The sequence below is a fragment of the Mirounga angustirostris genome, unplaced genomic scaffold, assembly GCF_029215605.1.
Source record: "Mirounga angustirostris isolate CCGP_5_RB_7025 unplaced genomic scaffold, mMirAng1.0.hap1 SCAF_16, whole genome shotgun sequence".
In the NCBI taxonomy this organism is placed as follows: domain Eukaryota; kingdom Metazoa; phylum Chordata; class Mammalia; order Carnivora; family Phocidae; genus Mirounga; species Mirounga angustirostris.
In genome coordinates, this window is record NW_026991724.1 from 47,087,034 (window position 1) to 47,105,058 (window position 18,025).

The following is an 18,025-nucleotide window of genomic DNA, read 5'->3' on the forward strand; positions in this document are numbered from 1 at the left end:
CTCAGTCGGTTAAGCGTCTGCCTTTGGCTCAGGTCATGATCCCAGGGTCCTGGGATCGAGCCCCGCATCGGGCTCCTTGCTCAGCGGAGAGCCTGCTTCTCCCTCTCCCACTCCCCCTGCTTGTGTTCCCTCTCTCGCTGTGTCTCTCTCTGTCAAATAAATAAATAAAAATCTTTATAAATAAATAAATAAATAAATAAAATAACATTAATTCTATTTATTTCTTTTTACCTTTTTTTATGAGACTCCTAGAAATTTTGAAATCACATATGTGACTTACATTGTGGTAGCTCACATTCAATTTCTCTTGGACTGTGCTCTTCTAGACTAGGGTCCACCCAGAGACCATGTCTGATCAAGCTCATTTGGGAATCAAAGGGGACCTTGATCTGGACCACCATTCATAAGGATTAGGGAATTTGGAGCAAATGCCTCTAGCTGATGTATCTGTTTTAAAATTAGCTGTAGGGGCGCCTAGGTGGCTTAGTGGGATGAACATCTGGCTCTTGGTTTTAGCTCAGGTCATGATCTCATGGGTTGTGGGATCAAGCCCCGCATTGGGTCCCGCGCTCAGTGCAGAGTCTGCTTGAGATTCTGTCTCTGCTTCTCCCCGGCTTGTGCTCTTTCTCTCAAATAAATAAATAAAATCTTTTTTTTAGAAAAATGAACTGTAGGGCCAGAAATAAATGAGAAAAAGAGGGAAAGAAAGATGAGATCAGCACATAGCTGGGGAGACTGGGAGGGATGTAAAGAGTCTCTGAGGCTTGAGAGCCAATTTCCAACTTGCCCTCTGTGCTAGGCAAAATCATGGCCCCCCAAAAATGCCCATGTCCTAATCCCTGGAACCTGGCAATGGATTATCTTTCCTGGCGAAAGGAACCTTGCAGATGTGATGAAGGATTAAGGATTTTCAGTTGAGAAGATCATCCTGGATTATCCAAGTGGACCCAATGTAATCACCAGGGTCCTTATAAGTGAAAGAGGGAGGCACGAGGTTCAGAAGGGGGTGTGGAGGTGGTGCCATTGCCAGCTCCGAGGATGGAGGAAGGGACCACGAGCCGAGGAATACAGAAGCTAGAAAAGGCAAGGAAATGGATTTCAATTCCCTCAAGTTTCCAGAAGGGATGCAGCCCTGTGTTCTAGCCCAGGGAGACACCTTTCAGATTTCTGACTTCTCGAACTAAAAGATAATAAATTTGTGTTGCTGTAAGCCTCTAAGATTGTGGTGATTTGTTCAAGTATAGTAAGGAAAGCCCTGGGTTGGGTCTTCAATCTGCCTAGAGGGTCTTTGGACAAGTCGCTTTTCCTCTCTGCTAAGGCTGGGGGCAGAAAGGTTGGGGGGGATGGGTGGCATTCTAGCAGAGAGGAGTGACATATTTGTCTGCACTGGGCACAGATGTCATTACGAAAATTAGGACAAAACAATTGCCAAAAATCTGGATGGCTGTCCAGCATCTCATTTAGTTCTGAGAACAGCCCCATGAGTTAGAGAACTATTATTATCCCATTTTAGAGCTAAGGAAACCAAGGTCAGAGAGGTTGGGTAACTTGCCCTTGGTCAACCTTGGTCTACAGACTTGAGAGGCACCCTTTGCTGATGGAAGAGATTTGACCACGGATCCATAAGTTTCATTAATTCATTTATCCCACAGATAGCTGGCATTCAGGGTTGACTGATGAACAACTCAGGCCAGAAGAGTCTCATCATGGGACGGCGGGGGCGGGGGGTGGTTACTGAGGGGCTGTTTTCATAGTACTATGTGCTTCTGAGCCTCAGAACCCAACGCCCTCCCAGGATGCCATGACCAAATTCATCATGGTTCCTGTCTTTGCTTTCCTTGGGAATCCCCCCCAATACAGGCCCCTCTCATCATCCCGGGTTCCTTCTCTCATCTCTGTTGTTCTCTGTGTTGTCTTTTGCTCTACCTGTCTCCTCCCTCCTTCATCCTTCCCAAACTCTTCCACCCTGACCCCTGCAAACCACTCCCTGAATATTCCCTCCGACTATTACCCTAACTAAAACCAGCTCCTTCCCTGGAGATATCCCCACAGTCCTAACTGAAGGCTCTCCACTCCCCCAACTCACCAAACAGCTCAAGGTCTAGAAGAGGAGAGGGGTGGTCTGCATATACCACAGAAACAAATGAGCCCAAACCCCAGTGGTTCACACATATAAAGGTAGAGACTCACCCATGTCCCCTTGTCCAACGTGGGGTGGCTGGGCTCTGCTCCACACCTTTGTGCATGGACCCAGTCTCTTCATTCACAGGAGCCTCCGAAACATTGCAATAGCCTGGCAGAGAGAAAAGACACATGGGCCACCGTGAGCTAGCTCTTGAAGCTTCTGCTCAGAAAAGATGCACGTCATTTGCGTTCATATTTTTTTTAAGATTTTTATTTATTTATTGAGAGAGATAGTGACAGAGAGAGAGCATGAGAGGGGGAGTGTCAGAGGGAGAGGCAGACTCCCCGCCGAGCAGGGAGCCCGATGCGGGACTTGATCCCGGGACTCCAGGATCATGACCTGAGCCGAAGGCAGTCGCTTAAACAACTGAGCCACCCAGGCGCCCCCATTTGTGTTCATATTTCACTGGCTAAAGTAAGTCATATGGCCAAGCCTGATAACTGGGCATCCTTCAGGAGAGACAGCAAATATCGTGAACAATAATACCATACGCCATTGTATTGGCACCCCAGTAGTGTTTCCAGATATTATTAATCCTTCTTCCTACTCCTATTTTTAAAGATTTTAATTATTTATTTGAGAGGGAGAGAGAGCATTGCTCATGAGTGGGAGGGAGGGGCAGAGGGAAAGGCAGAAGCAGACTGGGCAGAGCCCAATTTGGGGCTCAATCCCAAGACCATGAGATCATGACCTGAGCCAAAGTCAGACGCTTAACCGACTGAGCCACCCTGGTGCCCCGATACTCGTATTAAAAAAAAAAAAAAAAAAAAATCCTGCTTCCCCTTGACAGACCTTGTAGAGTGATGTCTAGACCCTCTTGTCTTCCAGCTCTTCACAGTCTCACCCGAGAAATCTGAGTGTCACACTTAGCTCTCCCCTCTCCTTCACCCCCTATCAGATCCTTTAGAATGTTCCAGAGGTTCTCTGTCACTTCTCTCAGTCCCCACAGAAGCTACCCTCCTCCAAGCCACCATCATTTCTTGCCTGAACTACTGCTGCAGCTTGCTCTGCAATTAATCCACCATCTACCCAACAAACAGGGTAGATCCAGTCACACCGCTTAAATCCTTCCATAGTTTCCCACTGGCCTTCGGGAAGAGTCTAAAATCCTTACCTTTTCCTAGAAAGCTCTTCCCAGCAGGCTCCCGCCTGCTGCCTCAGGCCCTGGCCACCATCCTGGTCACTACACAGTCCAGCCCCTGGGCTTCTTCGGTGTCATGCACCGACACTTGAATTACTTTATGGTTTTCACAGCATAGTTCTCTTTGCCTGGAACTCTCTCCTCCCACCCTAACCCCCTTCATCTCTCAGGTCTCAACTTCCTCACTGAGGCCTTCAGATCCAGTATTCTTTCTGTGCGAGTGCTCCTGCAGTGCCCCCTATTGCCCCCTGTGAAACACTCAGCACACCCCATGGCGCTTGCTCAGTGCCCCTCCTGCCCACCCAGACTGGACCAGCATGAAGACAGGGGCTGTCTGCACCACAGCTACATGTCAGCACAGGGCTCATGCTCAGTAAATATTTTTTCAGTGACACAATGAACTTGTCATACATAGAGACCGAGGGAAGGAAATGATCAAGGTTGACAGCTGCAATGAGCTAGGAGGAAATTAGCCTCCTGACTTAATCAAGAGGCAGAAGAGGCTGGGACACTTGTACCAACTCTGGATCCCCTAGTCCTGAACTCACCATACACCATTCCCTTCCTGCCTTTCCCTCTATGTTTCTAGACCTCATAAAGTGCCTTCCTCCCCCACACCTATTGAAAGAAATCTGGTTCCATGACTGAGAGCGTGCTTCTTTCTCTCCTCCCTCATCCTCAGCCCTGCTGTTCTCACCTCTCCCCCAGTCCTTCCCAGTGCGTCCCACAGGTCCTCCCAGCCAAGGCAGCTGGAAGAGGCCGGAGCCTCACCAAAATGTTGCTTGTCCTCAGATTCGTTCCTGAGCAGAAGGACGTGAATGACACTCTGAAGGAAGAAACATCCTGAGGCATCCGTGAGACATGTCCCAGGCCCGGGCTTGTTAAATCCGGCTGCCAAACCAGGCTGTGTTATGGGTGTGATGTGAACAGCTTTGGAAAGGCTTCCGTGTCAAGGCCTAGTTCCTCCTTCTAGGGCTAACACGGGTCTGAAATTATAGCACTGGAGATGGTATTAGTTTACCGGGGCTGCCGTGACAAAGTACCACAGACCGAGGGGCTCAAACAGCAACAGAAATGAACTTTCTCACGGTTCTGGAGGCTATGCAACCAAGATGGAGGTGTTGGCGGGTTTGGTTTCTGCTGAGGCCTCTCTCCTTGGCTTGTAGACTGTTCACATTACTGGTTCAATTTCTGTTTTTCTTTTTCTTTTTTTTTTTTTTTAAGATTTTTTATTTATTTATCTGAGAGAGAGAATGGGAGACAGAGAGCATGAGAGGGGGAGGATCAGAGGGAGAAGCAGACTCCGCACTGAGCAGGGAGTCCGACGCGGGACTCGATCCCGGGACTCCAGGATCATGACCTGAGCCGAAGGCAGTTGCTTAACCAACTGAGCCACCCAGGCGCCCCAATTTCTGTTTTTCTTACCAAACCCCGGTTGCCTCCAAACTGCCACCTGGAGCCATATACCTAAATTTTGGCCAATTGGATATGAACAGAAGGAAGGTGGGTGTCTTCTGGGTCATGTCCTTAAAAGGAAGCTAATGGCTCCTTACTTTGAGTTCTGTCTTCTCATACACTAGGACATGAATTTGGTGACAGGGGGATGGCTTCAGCCATGTAAGTCAGGATGATGCTCAGAGCAGGGCGATACAAAAGGTAGGACCTATGACCTCTTGCGGGGGAGCCGCCTACCCACTCTGGGGCTTTTTTTGTGAAATGAATGTCTTCGGAGGCATTCTGTTCTAGCTTCCCTTTGTTCTACCTCAGTCCAAACTCTAATTCAGACAGCTCTAAAAATCAAAAATATAGAAGCCCCCCAAACTTAAATAATATAATACAAATAACTCTCGAGTTAAAAAAATAAAATATCAAAGAAAGAAATCCTTATAACTGGATGGCAATAAAAGCATGACCAAAAGCAGTGTTTGAGGGTAATTCTAGCTTTCAACACTTTTTTTTAAAGATTTTATTTATTTATTTGACAGAGAGAAACACAGCGAGAGAGGGAACACAAGCAGGGGGAGTGGGAGAGGGAGAAGCAGGCTTCCCGCGGAGCAAGGAACCCGATGCGGGGCTCGATCCCAGGACTCTGGGATCATGACCTGAGCCGAAGGCAGTTGCTTAAGGGACTGAGCCACCCAGGCGCCCTAGCTTTCAACATTTTTATCAAAGAAGATTGAAAACCGGGGCACCTGGGTGGCTCAGTCGTTAAGCCTCTGACTTCTGCTCAGGTCATGATCCCGGGGTCCTGGGAACGAGCCAAGCATCGGGCTCCCTGCTCAGCGGGGAGTCTGCTTCTCCCTCTGCCTGCCACTCCCGCTGCTTGTGCTCGCTCTCTCAAATAAATAAATATAAAATCTTAAAAAAAAGAAAAAGAAAAAGAAATTACATATGAAACAATAGAGAAAATCCAAAAAACAAGAAAAATGCTTTCAGGCGGAAATAAAGTAGAAAAATCAGGGAAAATTAACAAAAAAACAGAAGTTGGCTATTTGAAATGCTCCAGGCAAAGCTGTTGGAGAGAAAAAAGAAAGATGCCAAATAAAAATGTAATTCATAGTGAAAAGGGAGAAAGAACTACAGATATAAATATTTTTAGAGTAATAAAACAAAAATTCAAACTCTATAAACCAATACATTGTTTTTTTTAAGAGAGTGCACAAGTGGGGGCGGGGAGGGGCAGAGGGAGAGGAAGAGAGAGAATCTTAAGCAGGCCCCACACCCCGCAGGGAGCCTGATCTCACAATCCTGAAATCATGACCTGAGCTGAAATCAAGAGTCAGATGCTTAACCAACTGAGCTACCCAGGCACCCCTAAACCAATACATTTTAAAATGTTGACAAAATGGACGGATTCCTGTAAGAATAGAAAATGCCAATATTTAAAAAAAAAGAGGCAACAGCCTTTGAATAGACCAATGAAAGACCATGAAAGAACCAGAAATTTTAATTAAAAGAAGCCCCGGAAAGTTCACCAGGGGGGGTTCTACCAAACTTTCAAAGAACAAATAACACCTGCCATATACAAATTATTACAGAGAAAAGGAAAAGAAATTCATTTCATGAAGCTGGTATATCCTTGATTCCTCAACTGAATAAGGACAATATGGGGAAAGAATATTAGAGACCCATTTTACTTTCTAAATGCACACACAATTCCTAAATAATATATTAGATAAGAAAATACAAATAATTTGCTACAAATAAAATGGCATCGAGTAGGTTTTAATAAGCATCGGAAAGGTAACAATGTAATGCACTATATTATGGAATAAAGTAGGAAAGTCACATGGTCGCCCCCACAGATTTAAAAAAAATTGATAAAATTCAACACCTACTTATGATAAAAGTTCCCAGAAAACCAGGGATAGAAAGGAACTTCCATAATTTGATAAAGACTAATCTATCAAAAACTTCACACTTAATATAGAACCTTAAGCTCATTCCCTTTAAGACCAGTAAGCAGGGACGCCTGGGTGGTTCAGTCGGTTAAGCGTCTGCCTTCAGCTCAGGTCATGATCCCAAGGTCCTGGGATCGAGTCCAGCATCGCGCTCCTTGTTCAGCAGGGAGCCTGCTTCTTCCTCTGCCTGCCGCTCCACCTGCTTGTGCACTCTCTCTCTCTCTCTGGCAAATGAATAAATAAAATCTTAAAAAAAAATAAGACTAGTAAACAGACACAGCTGGCCTCCTTCACCATCACTATTCACTCCTGGGGGTCTTAGCCATTGCAACAAGCTATTATAAATATTACTATGGATATACATATAGTCTTTATAAATCTGTATATAAATATGTATATAAGGAAAGGGAGGAGAGATAACCAAATTGTCACTATTTGGATGTGATTTGGCATTCCATATAAAACCTCCAAACTGTTGGGGCGCCTGGATGGCTCAGTCCTTAAGCGTCTGCCTTCAGCTCAGGTCATGATCCCAGGATCCTGGGATCGAGCCCCATATCAGGCTCCCTGCTCAGCAGGAGGCCTGCTTCTCCCTCTCCCACTCCCCCTGCTTGTGTTCCCTCTCTCGCTGTCTCTCTATCAAAAACTAAATTTAAAAAAATCTAAAACAAAACAAAACAAAAAAACCCCTCCAAACTGTTAAAACTAGTAAGAGATTCAGCAAAGTGACCAAATAAAAGATCAAATTGGAAAAATGAATAGGATTCCTCTATGCAATAGCGAACAACTAAAAACTCTAACAAAAAAATTAAGATTCCACTCAGAATAGTAACAAAAGTTAAAAAGGCATGAGGGTGCCTGGCTGGCTCAGTCCCACGTAGGGTGTGGAGATAACTTAAAAAACAAAACAGTCTTTAAGAAAAAGAAAAAGTTAAAAAGGAATCTAGGTACCCACCCATCCATCCACAAGACATTTATGAAGAAAAAATGTTACTAAAAGGACACAAAAGAAATCAAACAAATGTGGAGGTGAGCCACGTCAGTGAATGCAACAATTAATATCATTAAGATGGCCCTTCTACCTAAGTCAATCTATAGCAAGCTCCAATTCCAGAAAGATTTTTTTTTTCTGTGAAACAATAAATGGATGCAAAAATGCATGTGGAAGAATCAAGACCTGCAAATAGGTAAGAATGGCCAAAGCGGGGCTTGGGTGGGGATTTTCTGAATCAGATAAGATATACTAACAAGTCAGAGTTCACAAAAGGAAACAAAGGTGATATGGCACATGAACAGACAAACTGATTAAAAGAACAGAATGTAGAGGCCAGAAATAGACACGTGTATCTAAAAGAACTTGCAATATTTCGGAGTAAGCATCCCAATCAGAAGGGAGGAGACGGATTGGTAATGGATACTGGGGAAACAGCCTCCTTACAAGAAAAGTGGGTTCCCTACCACTCACCATAATACAAAGGTCAAGTAAATGGATTAGAGACCTAATATTAAAGATAAATCTATAGGGATGCCTGGGTGGCTCAGGTTATGATCCCGGGGTCCTGAGATCAAGCCCCCTGTTGGGGCTCCCTGCTCAGTGGAGAGTCTGCTTCTCCCTCTGGCCCTCCCCATTTGTGCTCTCTCGCTCTCTCTCTCTCTCTCTCTTAAATAAATAAATAAAGATAAATCTAGAAAGCTAGTATATTGGGTGCCTGGGTGGCTCAGTCATTAAGCGTCTGCCTTGGGCTCAGGTCATGATCCCAGGGTCCTGGGATCGAGCCCCTCATCGGGCTCCCTGCTCTGCGGGGAGCCTGCTTCTCCCCCTCCCCCTCCCCCTGCTTGTGTTCCCTCTCTTGCTGGTCTCTCTCTGTCAAATAAATAAATAAAATCTTAAAAAAGAAAGAAAGAAAGCTAGTATATTACTTTCCCAGAGCTGCCAGAACAAAATACCAGAAACTGGATGGCTTAACATAACAGAAATGTATTGTGCCCAGTCTTGGAGGCTAGAAGTCTAAAATCAAGGGTCAGTAGGGCCATGCTCCCTCTGAAACCTGTATCGAATCCTTCTTTGCCTCTTCTAGCTTTTGGTGGTGTGCAGGCAATCTCCGGAGTTCCTCGGCTTGCAGCTACATAATGCCAATCTCTGCCTTTCTCGCTGTGTGTCTTCCACTGGCTGTTATCTTATAAGGCACCAGTCGTATTGGATTAGGGGCCTGCCCTACTCCAGTATGACCTCATCTTAATGTAAGTAATCTGCAACTACCCTATTTCCAAATTAGATCACATTATAGAGTACTGAGGGTTAGGATTCCAATGTATTTTGGGGGAAGGGGGGTGGAAATAATTCAACCCATAACAGCTAGGAGAAAAGTGTAGACCATCTTTATGACTTTGGAGTGAATAAAGATTATTAAGCCTAGAACACCATAAACTATATAGTGAAAATGAGATGAACATGACATATTAAAATTAAAGGTTTATCCCAAACAAAGACATAACTGAAAAAGTTAAGTAATGAGTGAAAAACTGGGAGAAGATATTTTTGGCTTCCAAAAAAAAGTGATTAATTTCCAGAATAAACAAAATCCTGCAAATATTTAAGAATGGAAAATCAATAGAAAAAAATGGGCGAAAAATAGAATGGACAACTAACACAAAAGAAAATCCAAATGGCTAACAAGTCTGAAGAGATGTTCAACCTCACTCATAATCAGGAAATTACAACATGTTAGTTTAAATCTATCAGAGTAGCCAAATTTAGAAGCTCAGAGAGGAAAAAAAATGAAGTAAAAATAAATAAATAAATAAATAAATAATAAATAAAATAGAAGCTCAGAAAGGAACTAGTGTTAGTGAAGATGTGTGGAATTTGGAACTATCCTGCACCTCCAGTTGGTATAATTCAGTATGTATATTCTATGATCCAGCAATCCCAATCTTAGGTGTATAATCCAGAAAAACTCTTGCACAAGTCCCAAAGGATACAAGTACAAGATTGTTGATTGAAATATTATTTGTAGTAGCAAAGAATTCAAGGCAATGTAGATCTTCATTAGTCGGTGAATAATTAAGGATGGTGAGTTAATAAACTGGACAGCTATGCAGCAATCAGAAGCAATGAACCAGGGGTGCCTGGCTGGCTCAGTTTGTGGAGTGTGCAACTCTTGATCTCAGAGTTTTGAGTTTGAGCCCCAAGTTGGGTGTAAAAATTACTTAAAAATAAACAAAAATTTTTAAAAAAGAAGCAGTGAACCAGACACATAAACAACAACATGGAATGTTCTTAAAACAATATTGAGTGGGGCACCTAAGTGGTTCAGCCAGTTAAGTGTCCGACTATTGATTTCGGCTCAGGCCATGATCCCAGCATCTTGAGATTGAGCCCCGCCTTAGGCTCCATGCTCAGCAAGGAGTCGGCTTGAGATTCTCTCTCTCCCTCTGCCTCTTCCCCACAGTGCATGCACATACGCACGCTCTCTCTCTCTAAAATAAACAAATCTTTTTTAAAAAACAATATTGAGCAAAAAAAAGTAAAAATAGAAATTCACTTAATACCATTTTTGTAAATTAAAAACATATAAAGCCCTATACATCTTTTAGGAATATAGGCATATTCCAAGAACCATAAATTAAACGCATTAGAAAATGTGTCTATGAGGTGGAGGAAGAGATAGAAGTGGGAAGGGAGATATGAGAGAAAAGAAATGACATAAAAAATATTTTTACACAAGTTACTGCTAATAGTGTGTCAGAAATAAAACAGTATGGTAAAATCAGTTCTCAGAAAAAGAAAAAAAAGAATGAATGAATGAGAAATGTTTCTAAGAAAAGGAAGCAATACAAACAAAAATCATAAGGAAGGACGGCAAAGGATATTTCATACTGATGAAAGGAGTAATTCACTGATGTCATGTTAATATCATAAATCTTCATGCACCTAACAACATAACTTTAAAATGTATTAAGCAAAAACTGGTACAGCTAAATGGAGAAATTGACATATCCTCCCTAATAATGGGAGAGATTATTATACGTTCCAGAAGCCAACAGATCAAACAGAAAAAAAAGTAAGGGTGTAGTAGATAAGAATTAGAGAATTAATAAACCTGTATAGTCAGATCTCTGATCCCAACAATCAAAATGCACATCCTTTAAAAACATACAGAACACTTCCAAAACAAAACAAAAAACCCACATTGTATCACAGGCCATTCCAGATTGCAGAATAAGGTAGACGGTTCCCCCAAATCATAGAACAGGGCTATCATTTCCCTAATGTCAAAACTGGGTGAGGAGAGCACAAGAAAGAAAACCAAGGGCCAATTCCATTCTGAAAACAAATGCAAAACAACCCTAAATCAAATATTATTAGAAGGCTGGCACAAGACAAGGATTGGTCATTATCACCACGATCGGTAACATTGTATTGGAACTCTTAGCCAAAGGGGAAGGGGTGAGTTATAAAGAGTGGAAAGACTAAACTGTCATTTTGTTACAGCAACAGGATCATCTAGCCAGTAAAGTATGGAGAATTAAAACAAGTAAGAGTGAGTTCAACAAGGTAGCCAGATCCAAGATTAGTAATAAAAACACAACAGCAGTAACTGATCAGAAGAAAAAAATCCACGTCATAAATAAATAAGTAAAAACAGTAAGGTCCCAGTGAGTGAACCAGAGAAAACATGTACAAGATACCCAGGAGAAAATTATACCTGTATCTAAGACAGAAGACTCAATATTACAAAATCATAAATTCTCCCCAAATGAATAACTTATTCATTACAATCCCAAACAAAATCCAAAGCATTTGTTATGGAACTGACAAGTTCCATCCCACTCCCCATTCCCCTCTGTAGGACCCACCAGGTTTAGAATCAAGCCAGGTCCCTTTGCTCACCCAAGTCCTGACAGCCACTTGGAAACCACCTGTTCTGCTGCTCACCTGCCTCTCTCTGATTTGAGTCAACCCATAAGCAATTGGTAAACAGAGTAAAAATGTCGGCATAACACAAGCATGTTAGTTAATATCAATTTTTTTTCCAGGAAGTTAATATTTTGAAGCAATCAGGGGCAAGCTTTCTCACAGTTAAAGGGGAAGCCTTAGTGATCAAAGATCTTCACACACAAAAAGCTGCAAATCTGCAGAAGTCTCTTCCTTTAGATCCACAGTGGCTCCTTTTGGTGGTTTAAAGACCATAATGCTTGCTGCAAAGCTATGGTACGTGGCCAAGCTGTGAATGCCGATGAAGAAACTACAGTGATATTTTCTCATATCAAAATGACAGATTAATGAAGACAACCCTTAAATCAGACTTCTAATTTTGATGGAAATGGTCTCCGTTAGAAATTAATATCTCCAGACCAGCATCTCCAAAAAGGAAGCACAAGCCCCAGCCTTTAAAGGTTGCAAAGAAGGGAATGAAGGTGTTGCTAAACACGAATATCCGTGGAAATTTAACTGTGCTAGTATTTCTATTAGAATCCTTATTGGCTTTGTAGCTCTCTGATTATAAAGTTTCGTACGTTTTGAACAATCTGTCCCTAGTTTTATTTTTCCTATAAAGCCTTGTTATTTTTAGCACACTGTTTTGTAGAACTCCAAGCTTTTTCAGGAATGCATATATCAGTTATGGCAAAACCGCCTATACTCAGAATAAGGGGAGACTGTCTTCCAACAAGCATTCTTGGTAGGTCCTAAGTTTCCCTGACATGTAACCAGGAGACCAGGTATCCACTTCCTTCTCAGAGTGGAACAACTTCCCAGGAGCTGGGGCGGGGTGAAGTTTGGGGGGTAGTTCTCTGGAGTTTGGGAACCAGAGCCCATCATAGGTCCTCTCTTCTCTCCTCCCTCCAGACCTCCGGACCACTCAGGAGAAGCCAGTGAAAAGGCCCAGAATTTTGCCGCTTACAAGCTCACAGATCTTGGGCCAGTCACTGAAATTCTGCAGGACTCAGTTTCCTCATTCTTTAAATGGGAAGGCAGTGTTTTTTAAAAATCATGTTTAATTTAAAAATCAGCCTTTGATTCTTGCTTTGCCATTTACACCTCTGTGCCCTCGGACAAGTGACTTTGCTTCTCAATGCGTCACCTGTAAAATGGGGTCTTTGCGACACTTTAATGATGCCACACGTGCAAAGCACTTAGCACAAGATGCGCATTAAGCCCCAATAAATTGGAAGTTCCAATTCTGGGAGGCGGGGAATTCTCGAGGGTACGAGGTTTGACTGCTGAGGCAGAAGAACCCAGAACTGGTGGGGAAAGACATGGCTGTGATTTCCCCACGGACGGTAAACACGTCCTGCCAGCCGGGTCCTGCCCGCTGAGGCCTCCCCATCAGCCGGACCCCCTAGCTTGCAAGAGCCACCAACCCGCTTCCAGCGTTTGGGGCCGCCTCCCGCCGCGCGGGTCGGAGAACGGACTACATTTCCCGGCGTGCACCTCGGGTCGGGGCCCCGAGGGACCGGTCGGCTAAGAGGACCTTGTCCCAGCCGCGTTAGAGGCTGGAGGCAGTAACCACTCAGGAAGCTCCTGTATTTCGCTTTGCGAAGCTAGTCAGCCACCGTCAATCCCACCTTGAGCCGCGGACCCGCAGGGTCTGTGAGGAGCGCTTGGCCCCCTCCTCCTTCCCTCCTCCAGGGCGTCCGGGTCCCAGGGTCCGAGGCCGGGCTTATCTCCCCGGGAGGATTCCTTCAGCCCCGCGGGGTCCCCACTGTGGCCCAAGGTTGGCAGCGGGGCTCTGGAGAGGGGTGGAGGGGTAGAGGACAGCCTCGAGGCCGCGCAGCCGGAGACTACAACTCCCAGGCGGCACCGCGGCGGCGGCGAGCACGTCACTTAGGCACCGCCGGCGGCCCCGGGCAGCGGCGCGGGCGGGGGCACGGCTGGGGCCAACCGGGAGGCCGGTGCTGAGGATGGGGGCCGCCCGGCCGCCCCGCGCGTGAGAAGGCCGAGGGGCGCGCCACCCCGTCCCGGGGCGGGCGCCCCCCGGGCTCGGCCACCCCTACCCCGCACGGCAGTCGTGGCCCGGGATGCGGAGCCGGGGGCCGCCGGTGGAGCTGCGCGGGGTGAGAGGCGCGGGGAAGGGGGCTGCCTGCTTCCCTCACCCTCGTCCCCCACCGGCGGGCCCCGGCAGGAATTCGGGAGCCGCGCGGCCAGGCCCTCTTAGCGCCCAGACATTTGGGGGGACAGGTGAACCCGCCGCCCTACCCGCACCCCGCCCCGCCTGGGCAGCTGAATCAGAGGGGACGACCCTGCCCTTTTAAGGAGGCTTTTTGTTGCTCCTGCGGAGGGCTCTCCCCCCACCCCGCCCCCCAGCCATGGCCTCCAGGAACCCCCTAGAACCCGCAGGGACTGCCCCCCATCCTGGCCGCCGGGGCCCGCCCTCTGCATCCCGCGGGCAGCCGGTGTGAAGCGGCCTCCTGCAGCCCCCGGCCCCTCCCCCATGGAGGAGGAGGAGGACGGGGGGGGGACGGCCAAGGAGTGGGGCACGACCCCCACGGGGCCCGTCTGGACCGCGGTGTTCGACTACGAGGCGGCGGGCGACGAGGAGCTGACCCTGCGGAGGGGCGACCGCGTCCAGGTGCTTTCCCAGGACTGTGCCGTGTCGGGGGACGAGGGCTGGTGGACCGGGCAGCTACCCAGCGGCCGCGTGGGCGTTTTCCCCAGCAACTACGTAGCCCCCGGCGCCCCCGCCGCGCCCGCGGGCCTCCGGCTGCCCCAGGAGATCCCCTTCCACGAGCTGCAGCTAGAGGAGATCATCGGCGTAGGGGGCTTTGGCAAGGTCTACCGGGCCCTGTGGCGCGGCGAGGAGGTGGCTGTCAAGGCCGCCCGGCTGGACCCTGAGCGGGACCCGGCAGTGACAGCAGAGCAGGTGCGCCAGGAGGCCCGGCTCTTCGGAGCCCTGAAGCACCCCAACATCATTGCCCTCAGAGGCGCCTGCCTCAGCCCCCCACATCTCTGCCTGGTGATGGAGTATGCCAGGGGGGGCGCACTGAGCAGGGTGCTGGCGGGCCGCCGGGTGCCCCCTCATGTGCTGGTCAACTGGGCTGTGCAGGTGGCCCGGGGCATGAACTACCTACACAATGATGCCCCTGTGCCCATCATCCACCGGGACCTCAAGTCCATCAACAGTAAGTGGTGTCCTCCCCCCAAAACTTGCTTCCACAGAACCTTGTGAGGTCGAGCGTAGGTGGCGGGAAATGGGGACACCAGTAGACGCTGCCTAGGGCGGGAAGGGGCAGCAGTATACCTTCCGGGCCAAGTGAGGCAGGCCTTGCCCGTTAAGGGAGGAAAAGGAGGCTCAGAAAGGTTGAGGGACCACCTGTCCCCCAGACTACGGTCACAGTAGCTCAATAAATATGACTGGCCCTGCACTCCTGGCATAAAACAGCACAGATGCAGGGCCTGCCCTCAAGGCATCGACGGTCCAATCCTGATGCCAGAGTCCGCCACACAGAGACAGAAAGAACCTAGCCTGGAGTTGGGGTTTCTCAGCCTCCGCACTATTTACATTTGGGGCCGGATGATCGTAGGAGGCTGTTTAGCAGCCTCCTTGGCCTCTACCTGCCAGATGCCATGGGCATCCCCCACCCCCATCCCCAATTATGATAACCGAAACTTGTCTCCAGACATTGCCAAATGTCCCCTGGGGAGCGGGGGAGAGGGTAAAGCCACCTCCACCTGAGAACCACTTCCTGGAGTACTCCCAGGCCTCTGCCCCAGCTAGCCGAGGCAAAGTGGAGGTGAGGGAGGAGGAAAAGGGATGTGCCTTACGTAAAAAGCTTCCAGGCTGCCTGGCTTATCCCAGGCTCTCAGAAGTTGATTGGTTGGTTGAATGGGAACTGGGGCCAGGCAGAAGGGAAGGCTCCCCAGGACGCCCACCTAGACCCAGGAGCTTCTCCTGATGTTAGCACATATTAATTGAGCACCTATTCGCAATGGTTTCCACCCTTAACCGTCCTCCCAAACTGAAGATTTCATTCATTCCTCACATATTTCCCCGAGCGCCTGGGGCGTGCCACACCCTGCCCTGGGTCCTAAGTATATGACCCGGGAAAAATCCCACCTTCCTGGCTCTCCTCCCATCCTTCCTCTGCCCCACCTCACTCCCTTTCCTTTTGACACTGATGTATTCATTCTTTTCTTTTTTCATTTGGTGTTTGCTGGGCCAAGTCATGCGCCAAGGAGCGGGCTCAGCAGTGAATGAGGCCAACGTGTGCCCTGCCCTCACCTGAAATGTGACGGGTTCCCCTTTGCCCTCACCTTTGGACCCCCACATCTCATCTATTTCTGATTCCTGCCAATTCCACACCTTGACATTTGTTTGAATCTATCCCATTTGTGTGTGTGTGTGTGTGTGTTTGGTTTTTTTTTAAAGATTTTATTTATTTATTTATTTGAGAGAGAGAGAGAGAAACAGCATGAGAGGGGAGAGGGTCAGAGGGAGAAGCAGGCTGCCCGCTGAGCTGGGAGCCTGACGTGGGACTCGATCCCAGGACTCTGGGATCATGACCTGAGCTGAAGGCAGTCGCTTAACCAACTGAGCCACCCAGGCGCCCCGTGTTTTTGGTTTTTTTTTTTACAATTTTGTTGCTCTGCCCCCGCCACCGCCACCGCCACCGGCAAACCCCTGCAGCAGAGGGATGTGTGTTCCTTACCTTCCAGGCCTCGCATTTGGGCACTAACAGAGCTGCCAGGAGCTCGAGGGGTGCCAAGCGCTGTGCCAGGGCTGGGGAATGGAGCGGGAAACACAGAAGGCTCCTGCCTTCCCTGATGCTCGAAAATGCTGGGCAAGTGGACGCAGGACGGGCAGCATGCTCCTCTTGAAGGCTGAGCATGCTCTTCTTGGCCCTTCCTCACCCCTGCTGATTCAGCAGCCTGAAGGTGGGGTGTAAGGACACACACCTGGGCCCCCAGGGTTTCCTGCAGCCAGTGTCACCAGGACATAGGGTTGTTGGGGCTCTGTAGGCCAGGGCTGCCTGCCCCGGCAACGGGACAGCTCCATGCCTGGGACAGGTCACAGGGCCTCCGCAGGAGCCCCTCACCCGATGTCGCTCATACACTGGTTCATTCAACCAGTATTTGGAAGCAAAATTAAGTATACAGGCCCCTTCTTAAGCTCTGGGATTTCAGAAGTGAACCAGGCAAGATCTCCCCATATGGAAGTTAGAGGCTAGTAAACAGAAGTTGATGATCGATATTTAGATAGATAAGTAGATAGATAGATGACAAAGTTTCCGGAGAGTATCAGGGGCTCTGAAGTAAATAAAACAGATCAAGGATGAGGCAGAAGGAGCTCTTTCAGTCAGATGGTCAAGGGAGGGAATCCTGGCGCAGAGACCTGAACAAAGACGACCAGGCCTTGTGAAGGTCTGGGCAGGGCCAAGGTCCCGACGTGGGAATGAGCACACCTTGTTGGAGAAACAGGGAGGAGACCAGAGGGGTTGGAAGAGGAGAAATGAGGCAGAGTTAGGAGATGAGGTCAGAAACGTAGGCAGGGCCCAGATCAGGATGACCCTGGGGGTGATGATGAGGATTTGGGGTATTTTATTCAATGCCATGGAAGCCATTAGAGGGTTTCTAAGCAGGGGGTGACGCAGATGGGAGATGCAGAAATTAAGTGTGAGACCGTAGTGTGTTTCCTCTATCACAGGGTCACCCACAAACAGGAGAGGTGGGGACCCAAGAAGGGAGGGATGGAGTCACATGCTAGAGAGTCGAGGGAGGCCTCTGGGCTTTGATGATAGTAGAAATAGCTTGCCGTTATGATGGGAGAAGTAGCCAGGAAGGGTCAAAGATCCAGGTGGAGAAATAAGGGCCAATTTTGGCGACATCACGCACGAATAATAATAGCTAACATTTTGTAAGGACGTGTTGTTGCTTCAGGCCATAAATCCTTCTTACAACCCTCTAAGATAAATATGACCACCATCTCCATTTAACAGAGGAGAAATCTTCACGTTAAGAAGAATACATTAACAAGGTTATGCAGTTAGTAAGTGGCAAAGCTGGGATTCAAACCTCGGCAGGACTCTGCACACTTTGGGGCCTCTGTTTGACAGAAGCTGGTAGAATGTCATAGCAGTTAAGAGATTGGGCTCTCAGGTCAGATCTCAGCCAGGTCTTTGCTGCAGTTTTTGAGCTGTGTGATCTTGGCCAGGGGACTTCATCTCTCTGAGCCTCAGTTTGTCAGTCGATAAAACAGGCTGCTTTCTAGTTAATTCATGTGAAGGGCTTAGCACAGTGCCTGCCATATAGTGGGCTGCTGGTAAACACCAGCTATGATTATAATTGTTGTTCGTAAC

At 47.7% G+C, this 18,025-nt stretch overlaps 1 protein-coding gene and 1 long non-coding RNA gene across 2 annotated transcripts in view; one reads left to right on the forward strand and one right to left on the reverse strand.

Moving 5' to 3' along the window:
- LOC123855663 (uncharacterized) lies at positions 1-13,489 on the reverse strand. The gene is made up of 3 exons (XR_006793572.3): positions 13,298-13,489; positions 2,191-2,293; positions 1-1,074 (listed from the first exon to the last, which is right to left on the reverse strand). It is a non-coding gene; the product is annotated as an uncharacterized LOC123855663 (long non-coding RNA).
- The window catches only part of MAP3K10 (mitogen-activated protein kinase kinase kinase 10), a 15,331-nt gene continuing 10,784 nt past the window's right edge, over positions 13,479-18,025 (forward strand). Inside the window, exon 1 of the mRNA XM_045891525.3 lies at positions 13,479-14,851. Coding sequence (XP_045747481.1) covers positions 14,164-14,851 — 688 coding nt within the window. The 5' untranslated portion in view covers positions 13,479-14,163. The remainder of the gene's footprint in view (positions 14,852-18,025) is intronic.